The 19,254-nt window shown below is 43.7% G+C and overlaps 1 protein-coding gene across 1 annotated transcript in view; it reads left to right on the top strand.

The window, feature by feature from the left end:
* The window catches only part of LOC135056038 (cytohesin-1), a 71,876-nt gene extending 52,972 nt beyond the window's left edge, over nucleotides 1–18,904 (top strand). The window contains exons 10-13 of the mRNA XM_063960760.1: nucleotides 4,438–4,516; nucleotides 14,386–14,457; nucleotides 15,588–15,742; nucleotides 17,624–18,904. Of these exons, the coding sequence (XP_063816830.1) occupies nucleotides 4,438–4,516; nucleotides 14,386–14,457; nucleotides 15,588–15,742; nucleotides 17,624–17,702 (385 nt within the window). The 3' untranslated portion in view covers nucleotides 17,703–18,904. The remainder of the gene's footprint in view (nucleotides 1–4,437; nucleotides 4,517–14,385; nucleotides 14,458–15,587; nucleotides 15,743–17,623) is intronic.
* Nucleotides 18,905–19,254: the final 350 nt, after the last annotated feature.

The raw sequence follows: 19,254 nt of genomic DNA, 5'->3' as shown, positions 1-19,254 counted from the left end.
GATAATGACCCAATAGGTGTTTATTGAACGGTGTCTGTGGCTCTGTTTTATGATTGCACATCCAGATTTTAATGTAAAACTTTTCTCCTTTTACTTGTATGTTTTCTCCATATTGGCTACTCTTTTTGTCCCACCAGGAGGTATGTACATGGTTTTTTCTTTTTCTTTTTTTCATTGTATGCAGGTGCTGGACGCAAGCTTAAAGCTGATTTTTCTGTGCTGGATACTTGCCGGTGACATGTATGTGCTGCTTCTGTCTTTCCTGTGCATTACAGGGGGCTCGTATATACTTCAGATACAATAACGACATTTCCATATTCATACCAGAAAGAGGGATAAAAAAAAACTTTTTAAATGCAAAGTATACTAAACATACTAGACATAAACAAATACTAAATATTTGTTTATGAACACGGAAATCAATTTCACATTATATTAAGTCTAGTCTACTAAAATATCCACTTGTCATGACAGGAGAAACTTGCAGTCCAGTATTAGGAGGAAGTGATAATGGTAATGGGACACTCTGTTTATGATTTTAATCCACCTGGACAACATTTAGGACAGTATCCAATTAGCTGCGGTAATTAACTGTTGCTTATTGATTCGCCTGGAGCTATCCTATTAGTCTCGGCTGTCGGCACATACCAGGAGTTTTGTTCCACCTGCCTCAGGCAAGCGAAACCAAATCCTTGATAATTGAACTTCAAAGCGGGATACGGTCATTAGATCGACAGTCATTAGGGCGACCACTATAGGTTGACATGCAATAGGTCAACAGGGTCACTAGGTCGACAGGTCAAAAGGTCGACATGAGTTTTTCAATATTTTTTTTGCATTTTTTGGACTTTTTCATACTTTATGATCCACGTGGACTACAATTGGGATCGGTAACCTGTACCGAGCGCAGCGAGGCACGTTGCCTGAAGCATGTCGAGCGAACACTGTGCACTAATTGGGGTTCCCCATCACTTTACGGACAAAACTACTACAAAAAAAAAGTTAAAAAAAAACCTCATGTCGACCTAGTACATGTCGACCTAATGACCATGTTGACCTAGTGACCCTGTCGACATAATGCATGTCGACCAATAGTGGTCTACCTAATGACTATCGACCTAAGTTGTGTCGACCCAACGACCCATACCCCTTCAAAGCAGTGATAAGTGGTGTGAAAACAGATAGGTCCATGGCTTTACGCAATATCTATGCATTTTCCCTTAAAAAAATATTTTTTATTTTACACGGAACAATAGGATAGAGAGATAAAAGAAATTGTGAAATCCCCCATTTTTCACGGGTGCAAACTTATCAGGGCTAATAGGATACCCCCCTTAGAATCATAGACATCTTGGATCATCTTCAAATTGTCACGGTTCAGCTGAGATAGATACGACCAACAACAGGGGGTGGCATCTAACATGTTGGTAGTTTCACCAGGGACCCCCGCAAAGAGGTGTGGGTTTATCTACGTCCGAAGCATGTCACGGCCCGCTAGGTTGGTGCCGAGCATGATAGATAATGGTAGTCAGCAAGCCGGGTTGATAAGAGGCGCAGGAATGACTTAGCCAAAGAGATATGCAGCAAGAAGGTCAGGTAAAAAGCCAAGATAAAGAAAGTTCAGGTCAAAATTATGCCACGGGTTAATACAAAAAACAGGTCTATAATAAGCTGGGTCACACAAAGAAAGCACTATAGTAATGGTCTGGTACACTGAAGACTGGGGGTTCTGAAGCCTAAAGCCGAGTACACACCGGAGCGATATCGTTTTGGGACGATTCAGAACAACATATCTGCCTTATCGCTCAGTGTGTGCCGGGCAATTTGCGGGTGCCCACGGTCGCTAGTGATGCCGCTAAGTTTGATGTGCTGCACATCAAACCTAGTGATAACGCTAGCAGCCGCGCGGCGGCATGCGTAATGAAGGAAGGAGTGACATGTTGCTCCGACCTTCATTACATTGCACAGTGTGTTGGCCTGTCGCTCCAGTGTGTACCCAGCCTAATACTCTGGCAACTACCTGAAGCCAGAATGGAGCTGTCTGATCAGAACAACCCTCCAGGGGCATCAGCGATCACATGACTGAAGGTACAAGCAGCAGCCTGTTATTGATCACATTTGGATTTAAACAGTAATCTGACAACCAAACTATATGTATTTTTTTGCCCAAATTACTCACTATTACTGATTACATTTTGCACACAGCCCCTCAGGTAACCTCATAGTGTGCATTTCAAAGAAAGTGCTAGTTAGTTATCTCTTTGCTAAGGTCTGGATAATTTTACATAAGTCAGAATGTCATAAAACATTAAATACAGTATAACATGTTATTAAAGATGTACGTGTTTAAACAAACATGTAACATATATACCTATGGAGTCCTCATTAGGTGCATAGTACCCACCAGGTTAGCAGGAAGTTTCACTTTTTTGTCAATCTAAGCCAAGTTTATTTGAAACATGCAGAAATGCAGAATATGAAGTTACACAGGTTGCATTATGTTACAGTATTTACTGTATTGTTTGATGTAACACCGTACCTGTTTAGGATTTGGTTGTATGCATGTGCTTACTATGTCACCATGCTGACATTAGAGACACAGCTTTAATGCTAAATGAAATTTATTATTAGCGTGTGGTAGCGATATCTCAATTTGTTCATCACAGGAAGCACCTGGATGATGTGCAAATAGTCTGGTGGTTTTGTTGGCTTCTCTCTATAGGCGTTTTAGTTTCCGGATATATAGATTATTTCTAAAAAGGAAATATATATTTACACTGCTGTGCTAGGTGGAAAATCTGCCCTATATTCAGTCATTTGTTCTGAAGCTTCTTCTCTTCATAATACTGTGTTATTCGGGTGGCCCTCTCTATTTTAACAATAAATAATAAAACTAAACATAAAAAGAATGTATTTCCTAACAAACTAGTAGTTCTCAACCACCTCTTCTGTAATAGCGTAGTGGGACATTCAGGTGATATTTAGACGCATAGCAGAAGCTGGGACCTAATCCCATGCATCACAGTAGGACCCTGGTGGCAAAATGAAGAGGTTTATCCCTGTAAAAGAAACATATGTAACCCCTCTCTCTCTCTCTGTATATATGTGTATATATTATACACACAACACAGGGAGGTCCGGCACTCACCCCAACTTAGTCACTTTGCCCGAGTGCCACTCCAAAGAAAGCAAATATCTGAGACGTGATGGATGGCACTCAGGGTCTATCACACCATGGAAATAATGGAGGCACAGGCCCAAATTTTGTACTGTGCCTCCATTATTTCCAAGGTGTTATAGACCCGGAGTGCCATCCATCACTTCATAGATAGATAGATAGATAGATAGATCGATCTATCTATCTATCTCGTATATATACACATCAGAAAATGGAGATTTCCTGGCCTTTAGGTAGCAGCTGTGGTGGCCAGCTTATGGTGTCGCAGATGAACGGACACTGCGTCCTAGGACACAGTTCAGATCAGTAATGTATGCAGGAGGAGTGACGCCTAGTGCTGCATTACCATGTACAGTAGGCAGCTGTGATAGCTCTCCAACCACATCTGAATGATGGACACATTTCGGGACATCCACGTTTTTGGAACTGTGCCTACTTTTCTGGGATTGTGAATGTAGTTGAAAAAGCATATGATTAGGAGATGGAAAAACATAATTTCAAAGGCAATCTCCTTCCTTATGTTAAACTTTAAAACGTAATCCCAGTATATATATGTCCTCTCTACCCTTTGGACCTTGTCAGTCATTTTTGTATTTGAAAGCAAATCACCCTTTTTATTAGTATGTAGAAGGTTTGAAAATGCAGAGGATATTTAGAGAAAAAACACTGGGAGTGTGTGGCACGGGTTCCACTTAACTGTAAGAGCCAAATAGAGTACAATTTTCTGTGATTCTCCAATATATAGGTAATGCTTTTTGTTTTTTCTGTGAGGTACTTTACTGAAAGAAATGGCTAAACACTCACCTTCCTTTACTACCTTTTCCATCTTGGTGAGAAACTGTATACTGTTAAGTGTAGGTCACCGCAGGGAATTCAGTTAAATTCTGTCATATCCTGGACATTCACTAGTAGCGTATTTCTGTGGATCATTCTCTGTTTCCTCAGACCACAAATACTCTCCTAGAGACTGACAATATGACTCGCTACCTTTCACTTTTCGCCTGCACTGAGCTTCTCCTTTCTCTTTTCAACACTGACTGGAAATAGCAGATACTATCCTGAATACCTTTTCTTTCTCTGTCGCTGGAGAACATTCTTCTGGGATTGCTTGGGTGCTGCCGGCTTCTGCTTGTGTTGCTTGTGACTAAACGGGAAAATCCTGCCGCTCTTATAATGCCAAGCTGCTTTTTGTAAGTATGCTTTCTCTGAACCCTGTTTTCTTTCCCTAAATGTGCTCCGTGTACCCGTTTTCACCTTTTAGGAGGTCGCGTCAAGACATGGAAAAGACGTTGGTTCATTCTGACTGACAATTGTCTATACTATTTTGAGTACACAACGGTGAGAGGACCTGTTTCCAACTCTGTATATACCTGTACATGTGTCTGCATTATTTATACAATAGCTGTCTTCATTGAAGTGATAATTATTGTAAATGCTACAAAAGGTAGGCATTTATTTCCTTGACCTAATAAGAGACAAAATTTAAGGCAGACTATTGGGATGAAAAAATGGACCAAACAACATTACTTCTGCAGTAAGTTAGAGCTGTATCACAGTTATTGTACATTTGCCAGGGTAAGCAGAAAATTACTTCTTGGTTGAACAGTACAGTATGTGGAATGCTTCCTCTGTGTCACATTGGAATCCCGACACCTTCAGCTCAGTACATGCACTGGGACATACGCTGTAGGCAGCTATGTGACCTGTACAGATATTTTTTTGAAGATAGATACAGTACAAGTCTCAGCAAGTTTACTCAGAGTTTGTTAATTCCATTGATATTTCTCTAACGTCCTAGAGGATGCTGGGGACTCCGTAAGGACCATGGGGAATAGACGGGCTCCGCAGGAGATAGGGCACTTTAAGAAAGCTTTGGATTCTGGGTGTGCACTGGCTCCTCCCTCTATGTCCCTCCTCCAGACCTCAGTTTTACATTGTGCCTAGAGCGAGATGGGTGCACTGCAGGGAGCTCCCCGGAGTTCTCTGCCTAGGAAGCATTTTTGTTTGGATTTTTTCTACATTTTTACAGGGAGCACTGCTGGCAAAAGGCTCCCTACATCGAGGGACTGGGGAGAGAGGGGCAGACCTTCTTGTCTAAGATAGGCTCTGCTTCCTCGGCTACTGGACACCATTAGCTCCAGAGGGGGTGAACACAGGTTCTTACTGGGCGTCCACCCCCAGAGCCGCGCCGCCGTTCTCCTCACAGAGCCAGAAGAAACGAAGTCAGAAGACATCTCAGGCGGCAGAAGCCTTCAGAGCTTCACTGAGGTAACGCACAGCACTGCAGCTGTGCGTCATTGCTCCCATACACCTCACATACTCCGGTCACTGTAAGGGTGCAGGGCGCAGGGGGGGGCGCCCTGGGCAGCAATATAACACCTCTCTTATGGCAAAAGACCATATACATGTACAGGTGGGCACTGTACATGTATATAAAAGAGCCCCCGCCATTTTTTAATAACTTTGAGCGGGACTGAAGCCCGCCGCCGAGGGGGCGGGGCTTCTCCCTCAGCACTCACCAGCGCCATTTTCTCTCCACAGCACCGCTGAGAGGAAGCTCCCCGGACTCTCCCCTGCTTACACATGGTGAAGGGGTGTTTAAAAGAGAAGGGGGGGGGGGGGCACAGAATTGGCAGATAACATATTATACAGTGCGGCTGGGGAAAAACATTTTGTGTTGGTCTCCAGGATCATTGCGCTGGGGTGTGTGCTGGCATTCTCTCGCTCTGTCTCTCCAAAGGGCCTAAAAGGGGATACTGTCTTCAGAAAAGAGTTTCCCTGTGTGTGTGTGAAGTGTCGGTACACGTGTGTCGACATGTTTGACGAGGAAGGCTCGCTTAATGTGGAGGGGGAGTGCTTGAATGTCATATCGCCGTCGGCAGCGCCGACACAGGAATGGATGGATATGCTGAATGTCTTAAATGCAAATGTCAATCTATTGCATAAAAGGTTAGACAAGGCTGAAGCTATGGATCAGTCAGGAAGCCAGACCATGCCTGTCCCTGTGGCGCCAGGACCTTCGGGGCCTCAGAAGCGCACCATATCCCAGATCGATGACACGGATACTGACTCTAGTGTCGACTATGAAGATGCAAAATTACAGCCGAAGGTGGCAAAAGGTATTCGGTACATGATTATTGCCATTAAAGAGGTTTTGCATATTACTGAGGAACCCCCGGTCCCTGACACGAGGGTACACATGTATAAAGGGAAAAAGCCTGAGGTCACCTTTCCGTACTCATTTGAGCTGAGCGAATTGTGCGAAAAGGCTTGGGAATCTCCAGATAGGAGACCACAAGTTCCCAAAAGGATTCTTATGGCGTAACCTTTTCCACAAACGGATAGGATACGATGGGAATCTTCGCCTAAAGTAGACAAGGCGCTGATACGCTTATCCAAAAAGGTGGCACTGCCTTCGCAGGATACGGCTTCCCTCAAGGATCCTGCTGATCGCAGACAGGAAATTACCATGAAGCACATTTACACTCATTCCGGTACTATTGTTAGACCGGCTATGGCGTCGGCCTGGGTTTGTAGTGCTGTCGTGGCATGGGCAGATTCCTTATCTACGGAGCTTGACACCTTAGATAGGGATGCCATTTTAATGACCATAGAGCATATCAGGGAGGCTGCCTTGTATATGAGAGATGCTCAAAGAGACATTTGTTTACTAAGCTCCAGAATAAACGCTATGTCTATTTCTGCTAGGCAGCTCTTGTGGACCCGACAGTGGACGGGAGACGCCGATTCAAAGCGGCATATGGAGTCCTTGCCTTACTAGGGGGAGGAGTTGTTTGGAGACGGCCTCTCTGACCTTGTCTGTACTGCTACGGCTGGTAAGTCAAATTTCTTACCTTATGTCCCCCCGCAGCATACAAAAAAGGCACCTCATTATCAAATGCAGTCCTTTCGTTCCAATAAGAGCAAGAAGGTACGGGGATCGTCCTTTGTTGCCAGAGGAAAAGGCAAGGGAAAAAGGCTGCACACAGCTAGTTCCCAGGAGCAGAAGTCCTCCCCTGCATCTGCAAAGTCCACCGCATGACGCTGGTGCTTCCCGGGGGGAGGCAGATCTAGTGGGGGCTCGTCTTCGGTTTTTCAGCCACGTCTGGGTTCGCTCGCAGGTGGATTCCTGGGCATTAGAGATTGTTTCTCAGGGATACAGGCTAGAATTCGAAGACTTGCCTCCTCGCCGGTTTTTCAAATCGGCTCTGCCGGCTTCCCCGTCAGAGAGGGAGCTAGTGTTGGCAGCAATCCAAAAATTGTATATTCAACAGGTGATTATCACAGTTCCTCATCTCCAGCAAGGAGAGGGATATTACTCAACTCTGTTTGTGGTCCCGAAACCAGACGGTTCGGTCAGACCCATTTTAAATCTAAAATCCCTGAACTTGTACTTGAAGAGGTTCAAGTTCAAAATGGAATCACTCAGGGCGGTCATCGCCAGCCTGGAGGGGGGGGGGGGGGGGGGGATTGGATGGTGTCCCTGGACATAAAGGATGCTTACCTTCATGTTCCGATATTCCCCCCTCACCAGGCGTTTCTGAGATTTGCAGTGCAGGACTGTCACTACCAATTTCAGACGTTGCCGTTTGGGCTTTCCACGGCCCCGAGAATTTTCACCAAGGTAATGGCAGAAATTATGGTGCTCCTGCGCAGGCAGGGTGTCACAATTATCCCATACTTGGACGATCTCCTCATAAAGGCGAGATCTCAGGAGAAGTTGCTGGACAGCGTGTCTCTGTCCATGAAGACGTTGCAGTTACGCGGCTGGATTCTCAATATACCGAAGTCCCAGCTAGTCCCTACAACACGTCTGACCTTTTTGGGCCTGATTCTGGACACAGACCAGAAAAAAGTTTTTCTTCCGATCGAAAAGGTTCAGGAGCTCATAGCCCTGGTAAGGAACCTATTAAAGCCAAAAAAGGTTTCAGTGCATCATTGCACATGGGTTCTAGGGAAGATGGTAGCTTCATACGAGACCATCCCCTTCGGCAGGTTCCATGCGAGGACTTTTCAATGGGACCTCTTGGACAAGTGGTCAGGGTCCCATTTACAAATGCATCAAAGGATCACCCTGTCTCACAGGACCAGGGTATCTCTCCTGTGGTGGCTGCACAGTGCTCACCTACTAGAGGGTCGCAGATTCGGCATTCAGGACTGGGTCCTGGTGACCACGGACGCAAGCCTCCGAGGCTGGGGAGCAGTCACACTGGGAAGAAATTTCCAAGGTCTCTGGTCAAATCTAGAGACTTGGCTCCACATCAACGTCCTGGAGTTGAGGGCCATATACAACGCCCTGCGTCAAGCGGAGGAATTGCTTCGGGAAAAAACGGTTCTGATTCAGTCAGACAATGTCACGGCAGTGGCTCATGTAAACCGCCAAGGCGGAACGTGAAGCAGAGTGGCCATGGCAGAAGCGACCAGGATTCTACGCTGGGCGGAAGGCCATGTAAGCGCACTATCAGCAGTGTTCATCCCGGGGGTGGACAACTGGGAGGCGGATTTCCTCAGCAGGCACGACCTGCATCCGGGAGATTGGGGACTTCATCAAGAAGTCTTCGCACAGATCACGGGTCGGTGGGGGCTGCCTCAAATAGACATGATGGCGTCCCGTCTCAACAAAAAGCTAAAGCTATATTGCGCCAGGTCAAGGGACCCTCAGGCGGTAGCGGTAGACGCTCTGGTGACACCTTGGGTGTTCAGATCGGTCTATGTGTTTCCTCCTCTTCCTCTCATACCCAAGGTGTTGAGAATAATAAGAATAAGCAGGGTCAGAACAATCCTCATTGTTCCAGATTGGCCACGGAGGACTTGGTATCCGGAGCTGCAAGAGTTGCTCACAGAAGATCCGTGGCCTCTTCCTCTAAGGCAGGACCTGCTGCAGCAGGGGCCCTGTCTGTTCCAAGACTTACCGCGGCTGCGTTTGACGGCATGGCGGTTGAACGCCGGATCCTAGCGGGAAAAGGGTTTCCGGAGGAGGTCATTCCTACCCTGATCAAGGCTAGGAAAGACGTGACGTCGAAACATTATCACCGTATATGGCGAAAATATGTTTCTTGGTGTGAGGCCAGAGCTGCTCCTACGGAGGAGTTCCAGTTGGGCCGTCTGCTTCACTTCCTTCAAACGGGAGTGAATTTGGGCCTAAAATTAGGGTCCATAAAGGTTCAAATTTCGGCCTTGTCCATTTTCTTTCAAAGAGAATTGGCTTCTCTTCCTGAAGTACAGACTTTTGTGAAGGGCGTGCTGCATATTCAGCCTCCCTTTGTACCTCCGGTGGCGCCTTGGGACCAAAACGTGGTATTAAGTTTCCTCAAGTCACCTTGGTTTGAACCACTCAAAACAGTGGAGTTGAAATACCTCACTTGGAAAGTGGTCATGTTGTTGGCCTTAGCTTCTGCAAGGCGGGTTTCGGAATTGGCGGCTTTATCATATAAAAGCCTATACCTGATTTTTCACGTGGATAGGGCAGAGTTGGGGACTCGTCCTCAATTTCTGCCCAAGGTGGTCTCATCTTTTCATATGAACCAACCTATTGTCGTGCCTGTGGCTACATGGGACTTGGAGGATTCCGAGTCCCTGGATGTGGTCCGGGCTTTGAAGATTTATGTGACCAGAACAGCTAGGATCAGGAAGACCGAAGCTCTGTTTGTTCTGTATGCGATCAACAAGGTTGGCGCTCCTGCTTCAAAGCAGACTATTGCTCGCTGGATCTGTAACACGATTCAGCAGGCGCATTCTTCGGCAGGATTGCCATTGCCTAAATCGGTTAAGGCCCATTCCACTAGGAAGGTGGGCTCCTCTTGGGCAGCTGCCCGGGGGGTCTCGGCACTACAACTGTGCCGAGCTGCGACTTGGTCAGGGTCAAACACCTTTGCAAAGTTCTATAAGTTTGATACCCTGGCTGAGGAGGACCTCCTGTTTGCTCAATCGGTGTTGCAGAGTCATCCGCACTCTCCCGCCCGTTTGGGAGCTTTGGTATAATCCCCATGGTCCTTACGGAGTCCCCAGCATCCTCTAGGACGTTAGAGAAAATAAGATTTTACTTACCGGTAAATCTATTTCTCGTAGTCCGTAGAGGATGCTGGGCGCCTGTCCCAAGTGCGGACTTCTTCTGCAAGACTTGTATATTGTTATTGCTTACATAAGGGTTATGTTATAGTTGATCGGGTTTGAACCGAGGCTATGTTATTGTTCATACTGTTAACTGGGTAGTTTATCACAAGTTATACGGTGTGATTTGTGTGGCTGGTATGAATCTTGCCCTTAGATTTACAAAAATCCTTTCCTCGTACTGTTCATCTCCTCTGGGCACAGTTTCTCTAACTGAGGTCTGGAGGAGGGGCATAGAGGGAGGAGCCAGTGCACACCCAGAATCCAAAGCTTTCTTAAAGTGCCCTATCTCCTGCGGAGCCAGTCTATTCCCCATGGTCCTTACGGAGTCCCCAGCATCCTCTACGGACTACGAGAAATAGATTTACCGGTAAGTAAAATCTTATTTTTTCTAGGCCAGCATTCCAGATACACTACTGAAAACAGACTAGGGGACCACTAATCCTAAAATAAACTTCTAATATGATAGGAATTAAGATATAATTGCAACCTACTGTATGCTAAGTTTTGTCTCCCTGTACTGTCCTTTGCACGGCGCTGCGAAACACTTGTGGCGCCCTATAAATAAAATGTAATAATAATAACAACCTTATCTAATACTTGTTTTCTGTTGTTACTCATTAAAAAAAAAAAGTTTATTAATGTCCTTAAAAAATTCACCCTCTGTTCCTGTAAATGTGGGGTTCCGCTTCTGCGGTCACCTTCTCCTGCAGCAGCAGAAGACATCAGGTCTCTGAGATAGATACTTTCATATTCATTCCTTTGGGTGTGGTATGACAGGTCAGCATTCATTATGTCGTTATGACACTTCTATTTCAGCCTAATCCTAACTGCACCCTTTCTCTAATTTCACAATGTTAACATTTTGTCAGTGTCGACGTGTCAGCATTCAATATCAACATTCTGACCACATCCCATTCACGTCATTGGGTCTTGGTGGAAATTAAACCCAAGACCTCAGTGCTGTGGGACAGTAATGCTAACCACTGTGGCATTGATGCCACCAATGTAATATGACTTCACTATTGTTTATTATGGTTTTTGTACAGATCATATTTCATTGTGCATCCCAGTCCCTGTATTGAAGCTTACATTTGTATTATCTACCATACATACAAACATACACATACACAAGGGTCCATTTTTTCCATCAGCAGACACTTACTAGTACGTGACAGGAAACTGGCATATGATAGGAACCCACTGAAGTACGCAGAGTACTGGACTTGGTACTTATTTTATTTTGAAAGCAGCTCTATTAGTCTTGTATATGAAGCAATATTTTAGTACCCCACCCCCGTCATGGAACAACAAGGTTTCAGCATCTACAGACTAGCCCCTTTCTAATAAATCTCAGCGCTACATACACAAGCAGGAGCAATTCTCAGACATGTGTACCTCATGGCCTTTATTAACCTCAACTTGTGCAAGTGTGTCCGTTGTGGGATTCGCTATAAACAGATTGTTGATCTTGCAATTGTAGTGTCATGTGACATGACCTATCACATGACTGTGACAATAAATACAAATCACCATAAAGGTGCAGCAGGAATTCAGTTCTTTCATATTAAGAAATGTGTTTTCACTCACGTACTCCAGTTACTTTAATGGTTTATTAGATACATACCTTTAGCTGTTTGTTTAAAAAAAATATCACCCCATTTTTATATCCTATAACAAGTACATGCACAGATTTACATGTTATTTGTCTATAGTATCATACGTGTCCGACTCGCCCTGATTGTCAGGGAGAATCCTTCCTGACTGCCTGAAGAATGTTGCAATCTCCTGGATTGCACCTTACCCCCGTTATGTAGCTGTTACATTCTTGGTAAAAAAAAGAAAAAGAAAAAGGTAATCAGAGTTAAACACATTCAGATAGGATCATCAGTGCCATTCCCTACAGTGCTTATAAGGCACAATGATGCCCATGGCTATATCATGCATTTTCAAATTAGGTTTCTCGTGGCCACTTGATAAACACAATACACAAGCAAGCCCTGGAAAGTATCAGTGGGGGTCATTCAGACCCGATCGCACACTGCATTTTTTTGCAGCCGTGCGATCGGGTCTGAACACCGCATGCGTGCGGGCCGCTATGCGCAGGTGCTTCGCTGTCCGGCGACGAACAGAACGAAGAAAGCGGTCGCAGCGGCGAACGCAGGAAGAGGCCGTCCAGGGGTGTCAACTCACCACTTTCTAGGAGTGGCCAGGAAAACGCAGGCGTGCCGGCCGTTTCCAGGGAGGGATCCTGACATCAGCTCCAGCAAGGATCATCGCAGCGGCTGAGTAAGTCTTGAGCTGTGCAGAGACTGCACAAACTCTTTGTTTGTGCAGCTCTCTGCACAAGCGAACGCACCACTGCAAAGGCATTACCCCCTCCCCTGTAGGTGGCGATTACCTGGTCGCAGCAGTGCAAAAAATAGCCTGTGTGCGACCAGGTCTGAATTAGGCCCAGTGTCTTTTCATCAACAAGTAGATCTTACTAACGGTTTGGGGGCTCATTTACATTTGGATGTAAGTCCTATTTATGACACGCCTCCCAGATGCAGCAGTGCACCTCCGCGCTTATAGGTGTTACTTCCACAACATACCTAAAATGCTTTTTCAAATGTCTGCAAGTATGCTATAGTGTATATACTTGTTTGTTTAAACATGCGCAAGGTTTTCTGTAGCATAGTGCTTCCCACAGTGACTGGACATTGCTGTAGATTTATACTCCAGCATGTCTAAGCTTCTACCTTGAAATTCCGGGTAATTGCCGGGTTTTCTGTCTGAAAAGGGTACTATAGGCAGTACAGTAGGATTAGGAGGAGTAAGGAGTGCTGGTGGCTGCTGCGTGGAACATTCAAACTCCCACAGAAATATCAAGTAATAGAATTTCACATTTTTCTACACACAACAGAGACAAAAATAATGGTGAGGCTAGTGTCTATTATATATCTGCAGGCCCGCACACAAACCTACTGTCAGAACATTTTATATCATAATTCATGTATTTTCTATTCACTGCACATATAGGAAGATAATTAAAACTATATTGGGCTCATACATTACCTTTTAAGGGACCAATACAAAAACTCTTTACTAATTGCGTTGATCCAGAGGAAGGTGACCCCCACATCACCCCCCCAATCCTTCCCCACCTCCCTGAGCTGCCAATTCTTCCTGTTTTAAATGACAATCTGATTGGTTGGCTAGCACAAACAATCTAGTTATTGTTTCCGGTACTAAAGGCCTCCAAATCGATTTCAAAATCCATTCACTATATTTTTTAATCACTCTATTTGGAGGAATGTTACTAGCTAACTATCCTAACAGTAACAATTCCTATTAATTTATATGTTGAGAACGTCCAGTCTCAATAGATGCCATCTTATTGTGGGAGAGTCCTGGCATGGAATGTGTTAGACAAATCACTATATAAATAGCCGATTCAACAAGCTTTCTTAACAAGCAATGAAAAGACTCAGCCCATGCCGGGTTACCTCAGTCCACCACTCCAGCCCCCATTCTGTCCCCGCTGTATACTTACCTCGGCCCATTTTTCAGTGCAGTGTGGTCCTTCGTCCTCTCTGGCGGGTCTGGCCTATCGCTACAGTGGGAGCCGTTGGAGATGGGATACACTTTAGCTAATTATTATATAGATCCTTTCATGACACTTTATCTTCTCTGAACCTTCCATGGTGTCCCTGTTTCTCTTATAGCCAGGAGACTGAACTGAAGTATGTCGTTTTTTCCATAGGTGCAGTGTGCTAAATAAAACTTTTTAGTGACCATGTTGAGGAAGGTCGGGAATTTTTCTGATGCCTAGATACAAGGCACTTATCAACTTCCGGAAACAATACATTAACTTCTTGGAGTGTCTGATAAGGTTTTGGAGTGTGTTTAAATACTTACAGTAAAGAATTTTGAACATAAAATGTAAACTCAAAAGGAGCGTATAAGATCTTGACAAATTCTGACTTTGTTTTAATGGATGGTAAAACAATAATGTCCATTGTTTAATCTGCCACTGCAATAACTATTCCTGGCTAGAAACAGATTATTCTTTGTCATCTTTCAATTTTCTTGACATTGTTCATTGTCTTGCACAGGACAAGGAGCCACGTGGAATAATACCTCTAGAAAACCTGAGCATCCGGGAGGTTGAAGATTCTAAGAAACCTGTGAGTGTCTGAGTGATGATGCCTAAAGCAATCAGAGAGTAGGGAACATTGATCCTGATGATAGTGTGATCTAAACCTACAGTTTCCAAGCAGTTAGCTAGTGGTCTTATTCAGCAGAAGTCCTTTTTCTGTTGAAGCTTTCCCTTGTAGACTTTGTGTATCTCTACAGACAAAGTAGTAATGTAGTCCAGGCCTTTTCTCCCCAAGTGATGAGCACGAGCAGCGATTCATATATGAAGACCCTGGTAATGTATGGTAGGTCATGGTGATTCTGTGTCACCAAGGCCATTGGGGCCTTCAACATCCAATATTGTTCAGCTATAAATACACTGTTTCTCTCTACTCAATTATAACATTTTTGAAGGGATCAGTGGCCCCTACCTTTGTGTTTGCTTGGCGGCATACAGAAAGAAAACAGACTGGTTTATTGCTTTCAGTTGTTCCTTTTCCCTATCACTTTGTTCATAATGAGATGTCCTCTGCAAGTATTAGAACAGTGGGCACAAATGTATCATTTTTTACTGTCTCTTCAATCATGACGTGTGAGATGAGAAGCGGATTTAGTCAAAAAAACATAGGGCTAAATGTAATAACCTCTGAGTTGCAGAAGGTGGGGGACTTGCTGCGAGTCTGCCCAATTTTTTTTTAAAGCAACAATCATTTACAAGGCAAAAATCAACCTGGTTTTGTCTTCTAAATGATTGCCGCTTTAAAAAAAAAAAAAAAAATGGGACAGACTCGCAGTTTCTTATTATGGTTCCTGTGACACTGATTGCACACACATGGAAGAGACAAGAATGTTATGTTGGACATAAGGGATATCCTATGAGCAGCGGTACTTTTACCGCTGTTAATAGGATCGCCAGCATCCTTTTCCTCTGTTGCCAGAATTTATCAGGAATTATGGAAGGCACATGAAGCATAATCCCCAATAAAAGGCAGCCGCAATAACCCATGGTATTGGGAACACTAACAATATGGAAACTATCACAATACTTAGAAGGACACAAATGTATTCCAATTCCTCTCATACTTTCTTACTGTACATCATTATATTTCTCATTTTCTGCTACATAATTCTTCTTTCTCTCTTAATTTCCTAATTCCTACTCTTTCCTCTTTTTTTGTAGAACTGTTTTGAGCTGTTCATACCAGACAACAAGGACCAAGTAATTAAAGCTTGCAAGACAGAGGCGGATGGTAGAGTGGTGGAGGGGAATCACACAGTGTATCGGATATCTGCACCTACACAAGAAGAGAAGGATGAGTGGATAAAAAGTATAAAGTAAGTGGCTGCCACTCTGGCTATTGAAAGAAAAAAAACAACAACTTATAAACACTTGACGTAGGACATGTGAGCAGAGCTCCACATTAAGGACAGTATAGATTTAGCGTGGTAATTTACTGCACCTAATGGATTTGTCGGGGGTTATCTAATTGCTTCTATCCACGGCATTTATCATTAACCAGCCTTCAGAGCCACGATATAACACACAGGTCTGGGAATTTATCCCAGATCCAGTGCTGAAAGTAGGGTGGTACAGAGTACCATTAAGAAATATGGTGGTGGTACTCGGTACCACCAGCCCACAGCTGGGGCATAATTTAAAAGGGGCATTTTTGTGTGCGACACATAAAATGGTGTCAGTGGCATAATGTGTAATGGGCATTACGGGGTGTGGCATAATGTGTAATAAGCATTACGGTGTGTGGCATAATGTGGCCATGCCCCTATTGTCATGTAGCCACTTCCCTAGTTTTGTGTGACCACGCCCCCTAATGACATGACCACACCCATTTTTACTATCAGTACCACTAAGAAAAAATTTCTACTTGCACCACTGCCCAGATCCCACGTGTTATCACGGCTCTGAGGGCTGGTTATTTGGGATTATGCTTATAATTGGATACCCGATAATGATAATCGGGATAAAATCGCAATAGCCTGTTTTGCTCGGCCAAAAAATTAGCGCAGCTAATTGGATACCCCCCTTAGTGCTGTCTCAGGGTAGTTGCAGTCTTAATTTATTACCTCCAGGCACTTTAACCATACCTCCCAACATGACCCTCTCCAGGAGGGACAGAATGCTCTGCTCCTGGACTTCCCTCTTAATTTATGATTGCCATCACCTGTGGTGAAACACCTTTCATATTCATGAACCCGTTCAACACAGGTGACTGCAATCTTAGATTAAGAGTAAAGTCCAGAAGCAGAGCATTGTGTTCCTCCTGGAGTGGGTCATGTTGGGAGGTATGCTTTAACTGGCAGTTGAATCTGCGAGGTAAAGCCTGCAACAAATTGTACTCACCCCTACATATGTGCACATGCTTAGATTATTATTTATTAACAGTTTCTTATATAGTGCAGCATATTCCGTTGCGCTTTACAATTAGAACAACAGTAATAGAACAAAACTGGGTAAAAACAGACAAACAGAGGTAGGAAAGCCATGGTCGCAAGCTTACAATCTGGTAAACATGTACTCTCTAAAGCAGAGGTTCTCAAACTCGGTCCTCGGGAGCCCACACAGTGCATGTTTTGCAGGTCTCCTCACAGAATCACAAGTGAAATAATTAGCTCCACCTGTGGACCTTTTAAAATGTGTCAGTGAGTAATTAATACACCTGTGCACCTGCTGGGTTACCTGCAAAACATGCACTGTGTGGGCTCCCGAGGACCGAGTTTGAGAACCTCTGCTCTAAACCATTCCTGGCTTTTGAAGAGGTCTGTAGTTTAGTGACTGGAGGCGGTGAGGAATAATAACCTAGCACAATAATGTCAAAAAGCCCGAGCCCCACCAACTCCCAACAACATCCACTATATGTTTCAATGGTCAGCTGATTTAAGTGGAATTACTAAGTGGAGTTACTTCATGTAGACACAATTTAATTGAAATGAATGGGCCATTTATATGAATGGCAAAAATACAGTAGAGCACTGATGTAACTTCTTGATTACCCTATTAAGTGCATGCATTATATTTGAATGCAAATGGATTTTAGACACAAATAGAATGGATTTTATTTCCATATGTGGTTAAGTGTTTTGATGTTTCAATAAATATCAAATCGGATGTAGCATTTAAACTCCAGTGAGTAAGGTCCCTTAGCGCCTTTTTTGGAAATGTAATGTAATATCATCAGAACTCTTTTTGTCTTAATCCAGAGCTGCCATTAGCAGAGACCCATTCTATGAAATGCTGGCTGCCCGAAAGAAGAAGGTTTCCTCAACCAGAAGACATTAAATTATTTTGCCATGAACTTGGATCTCAACTACATGGGATTGGAAAGTGTACTTTTAACCAGTGAATTTAGAAAAAATGTAAATGTTTCATCTTTCTAGCCATTTAGATGTTCTCATAATGCTATAATAATAAATGGTACTAATACAAAGTTTTATGCAGAGATAAAATGCAGACTACCTGGGTTCTGGCCAACCCTTGCTAAAACTAATTAAAGCTGAACATTTTGTTGTGTATTTAAATAAGGTAATGTAGGCAGACTATGTGGGTCTCCTCCTCTCTTGTCATTGCAGTAGACTGACTTTGTTCCAATATCTACTGTGCATGCACAGGTCTCCAGGAATATGGCTGCTGCGCCATTTTCCCAGTGATTTCTGCTGCTCCATGTAGTAGGCCAGTGTGGAGTATATTATATGGGTGTAGGTGACTGCACATCTTGCACCCATTATAGATATGACAATGCTAGGTATCTGTTTTGGGGCAGATTAGATAACGTACTTTGCCAATCCCCCTTTACGAAATCATCCTAGTAACAGTGACAAGTGATACAGGACACACAGATTGTCTATTTTCAACTTTTGGAATAGATACATTCTAAAAACAATCCGTTCCAAAAAGTTGCGTCCTGAAATATTGTCATTACGTGGGTTTGTCCCCTTCCTACATATTTATTTTTCTAAGTATTTTTCCTTTTATAGCTGGTACTATTTTCAGTGTTTGTAAATTGTTAAATGTAATATAAGAAGAAGTGTTTTGGTGAGGGTGTCTGTTGTTCTGTGCGATGCCCTATTGTTGCATTTCATTTTTAGCAGAGTTTTTATAAACAAAGTTATAAGGTCACTGTTTAAAACTATAACTTTGTCAGTGGGACACATGTATTTGTTTAGCATGTCAGTTTTTAGGGCAAAGAAGAGACAATTTGGAAGTCCAGAGAAGGCTTCTTGCCACCGCCAAGCTGTACACGCAACTTCTGTAAGAAGAGCAGCCTATGCTGGCGTGGCCGTGTGGAATAACTGGAAGCTTAGCTCACGGGAATCTGCCACTGCTGTACAGCCCCCTCTCTGCGCCCTTGTCAGTATGTAGCGGGTAATTGTGTGGAAATCTATTAAGATGCATGTAAACTTTAGTCATAATTTATAGTTCTAAACAAATTGCTGCTTTTGTTTTTGTAAAATAACAAAGATTAAACTGTAGTCCGTAAATAATTCAGGTGCGTTTGTTCTCATTTATGGAAAAAGGTTAAGATTTTATTTTTTCAAATATGTATGCCATTCACTAGGCAATATTGTGGTCAAACTAATTATTGGTGGTATTTCTGGAATGGAATTTCTTGCCAGGTAATTGGTATTTCTGCTGCCATTTTGGACACTTTTTTAATCTCTCTCCACTTGCAGTCACCTCCTCTTTTAAAAACAGTATATTCTTATTTCTTCCAATATAAAATAAAAATCCCCTCTGGATCCCAACTATGGCCCATCTATCACTTCCCTTTTTTTTGTCTAAATGCTTGATATGACTTGTATGTCATCACCTGTCCACCATCCTTTCCTCCCAC

The sequence above is a fragment of the Pseudophryne corroboree genome, chromosome 3 (genome assembly GCF_028390025.1).
Source record: "Pseudophryne corroboree isolate aPseCor3 chromosome 3, aPseCor3.hap2, whole genome shotgun sequence".
In the NCBI taxonomy this organism is placed as follows: Eukaryota; Metazoa; Chordata; class Amphibia; order Anura; family Myobatrachidae; genus Pseudophryne; species Pseudophryne corroboree.
The sequence above is the reverse complement of the archived record's forward strand: the minus strand, read 5'-3'. Positions and strand labels throughout refer to the sequence as shown.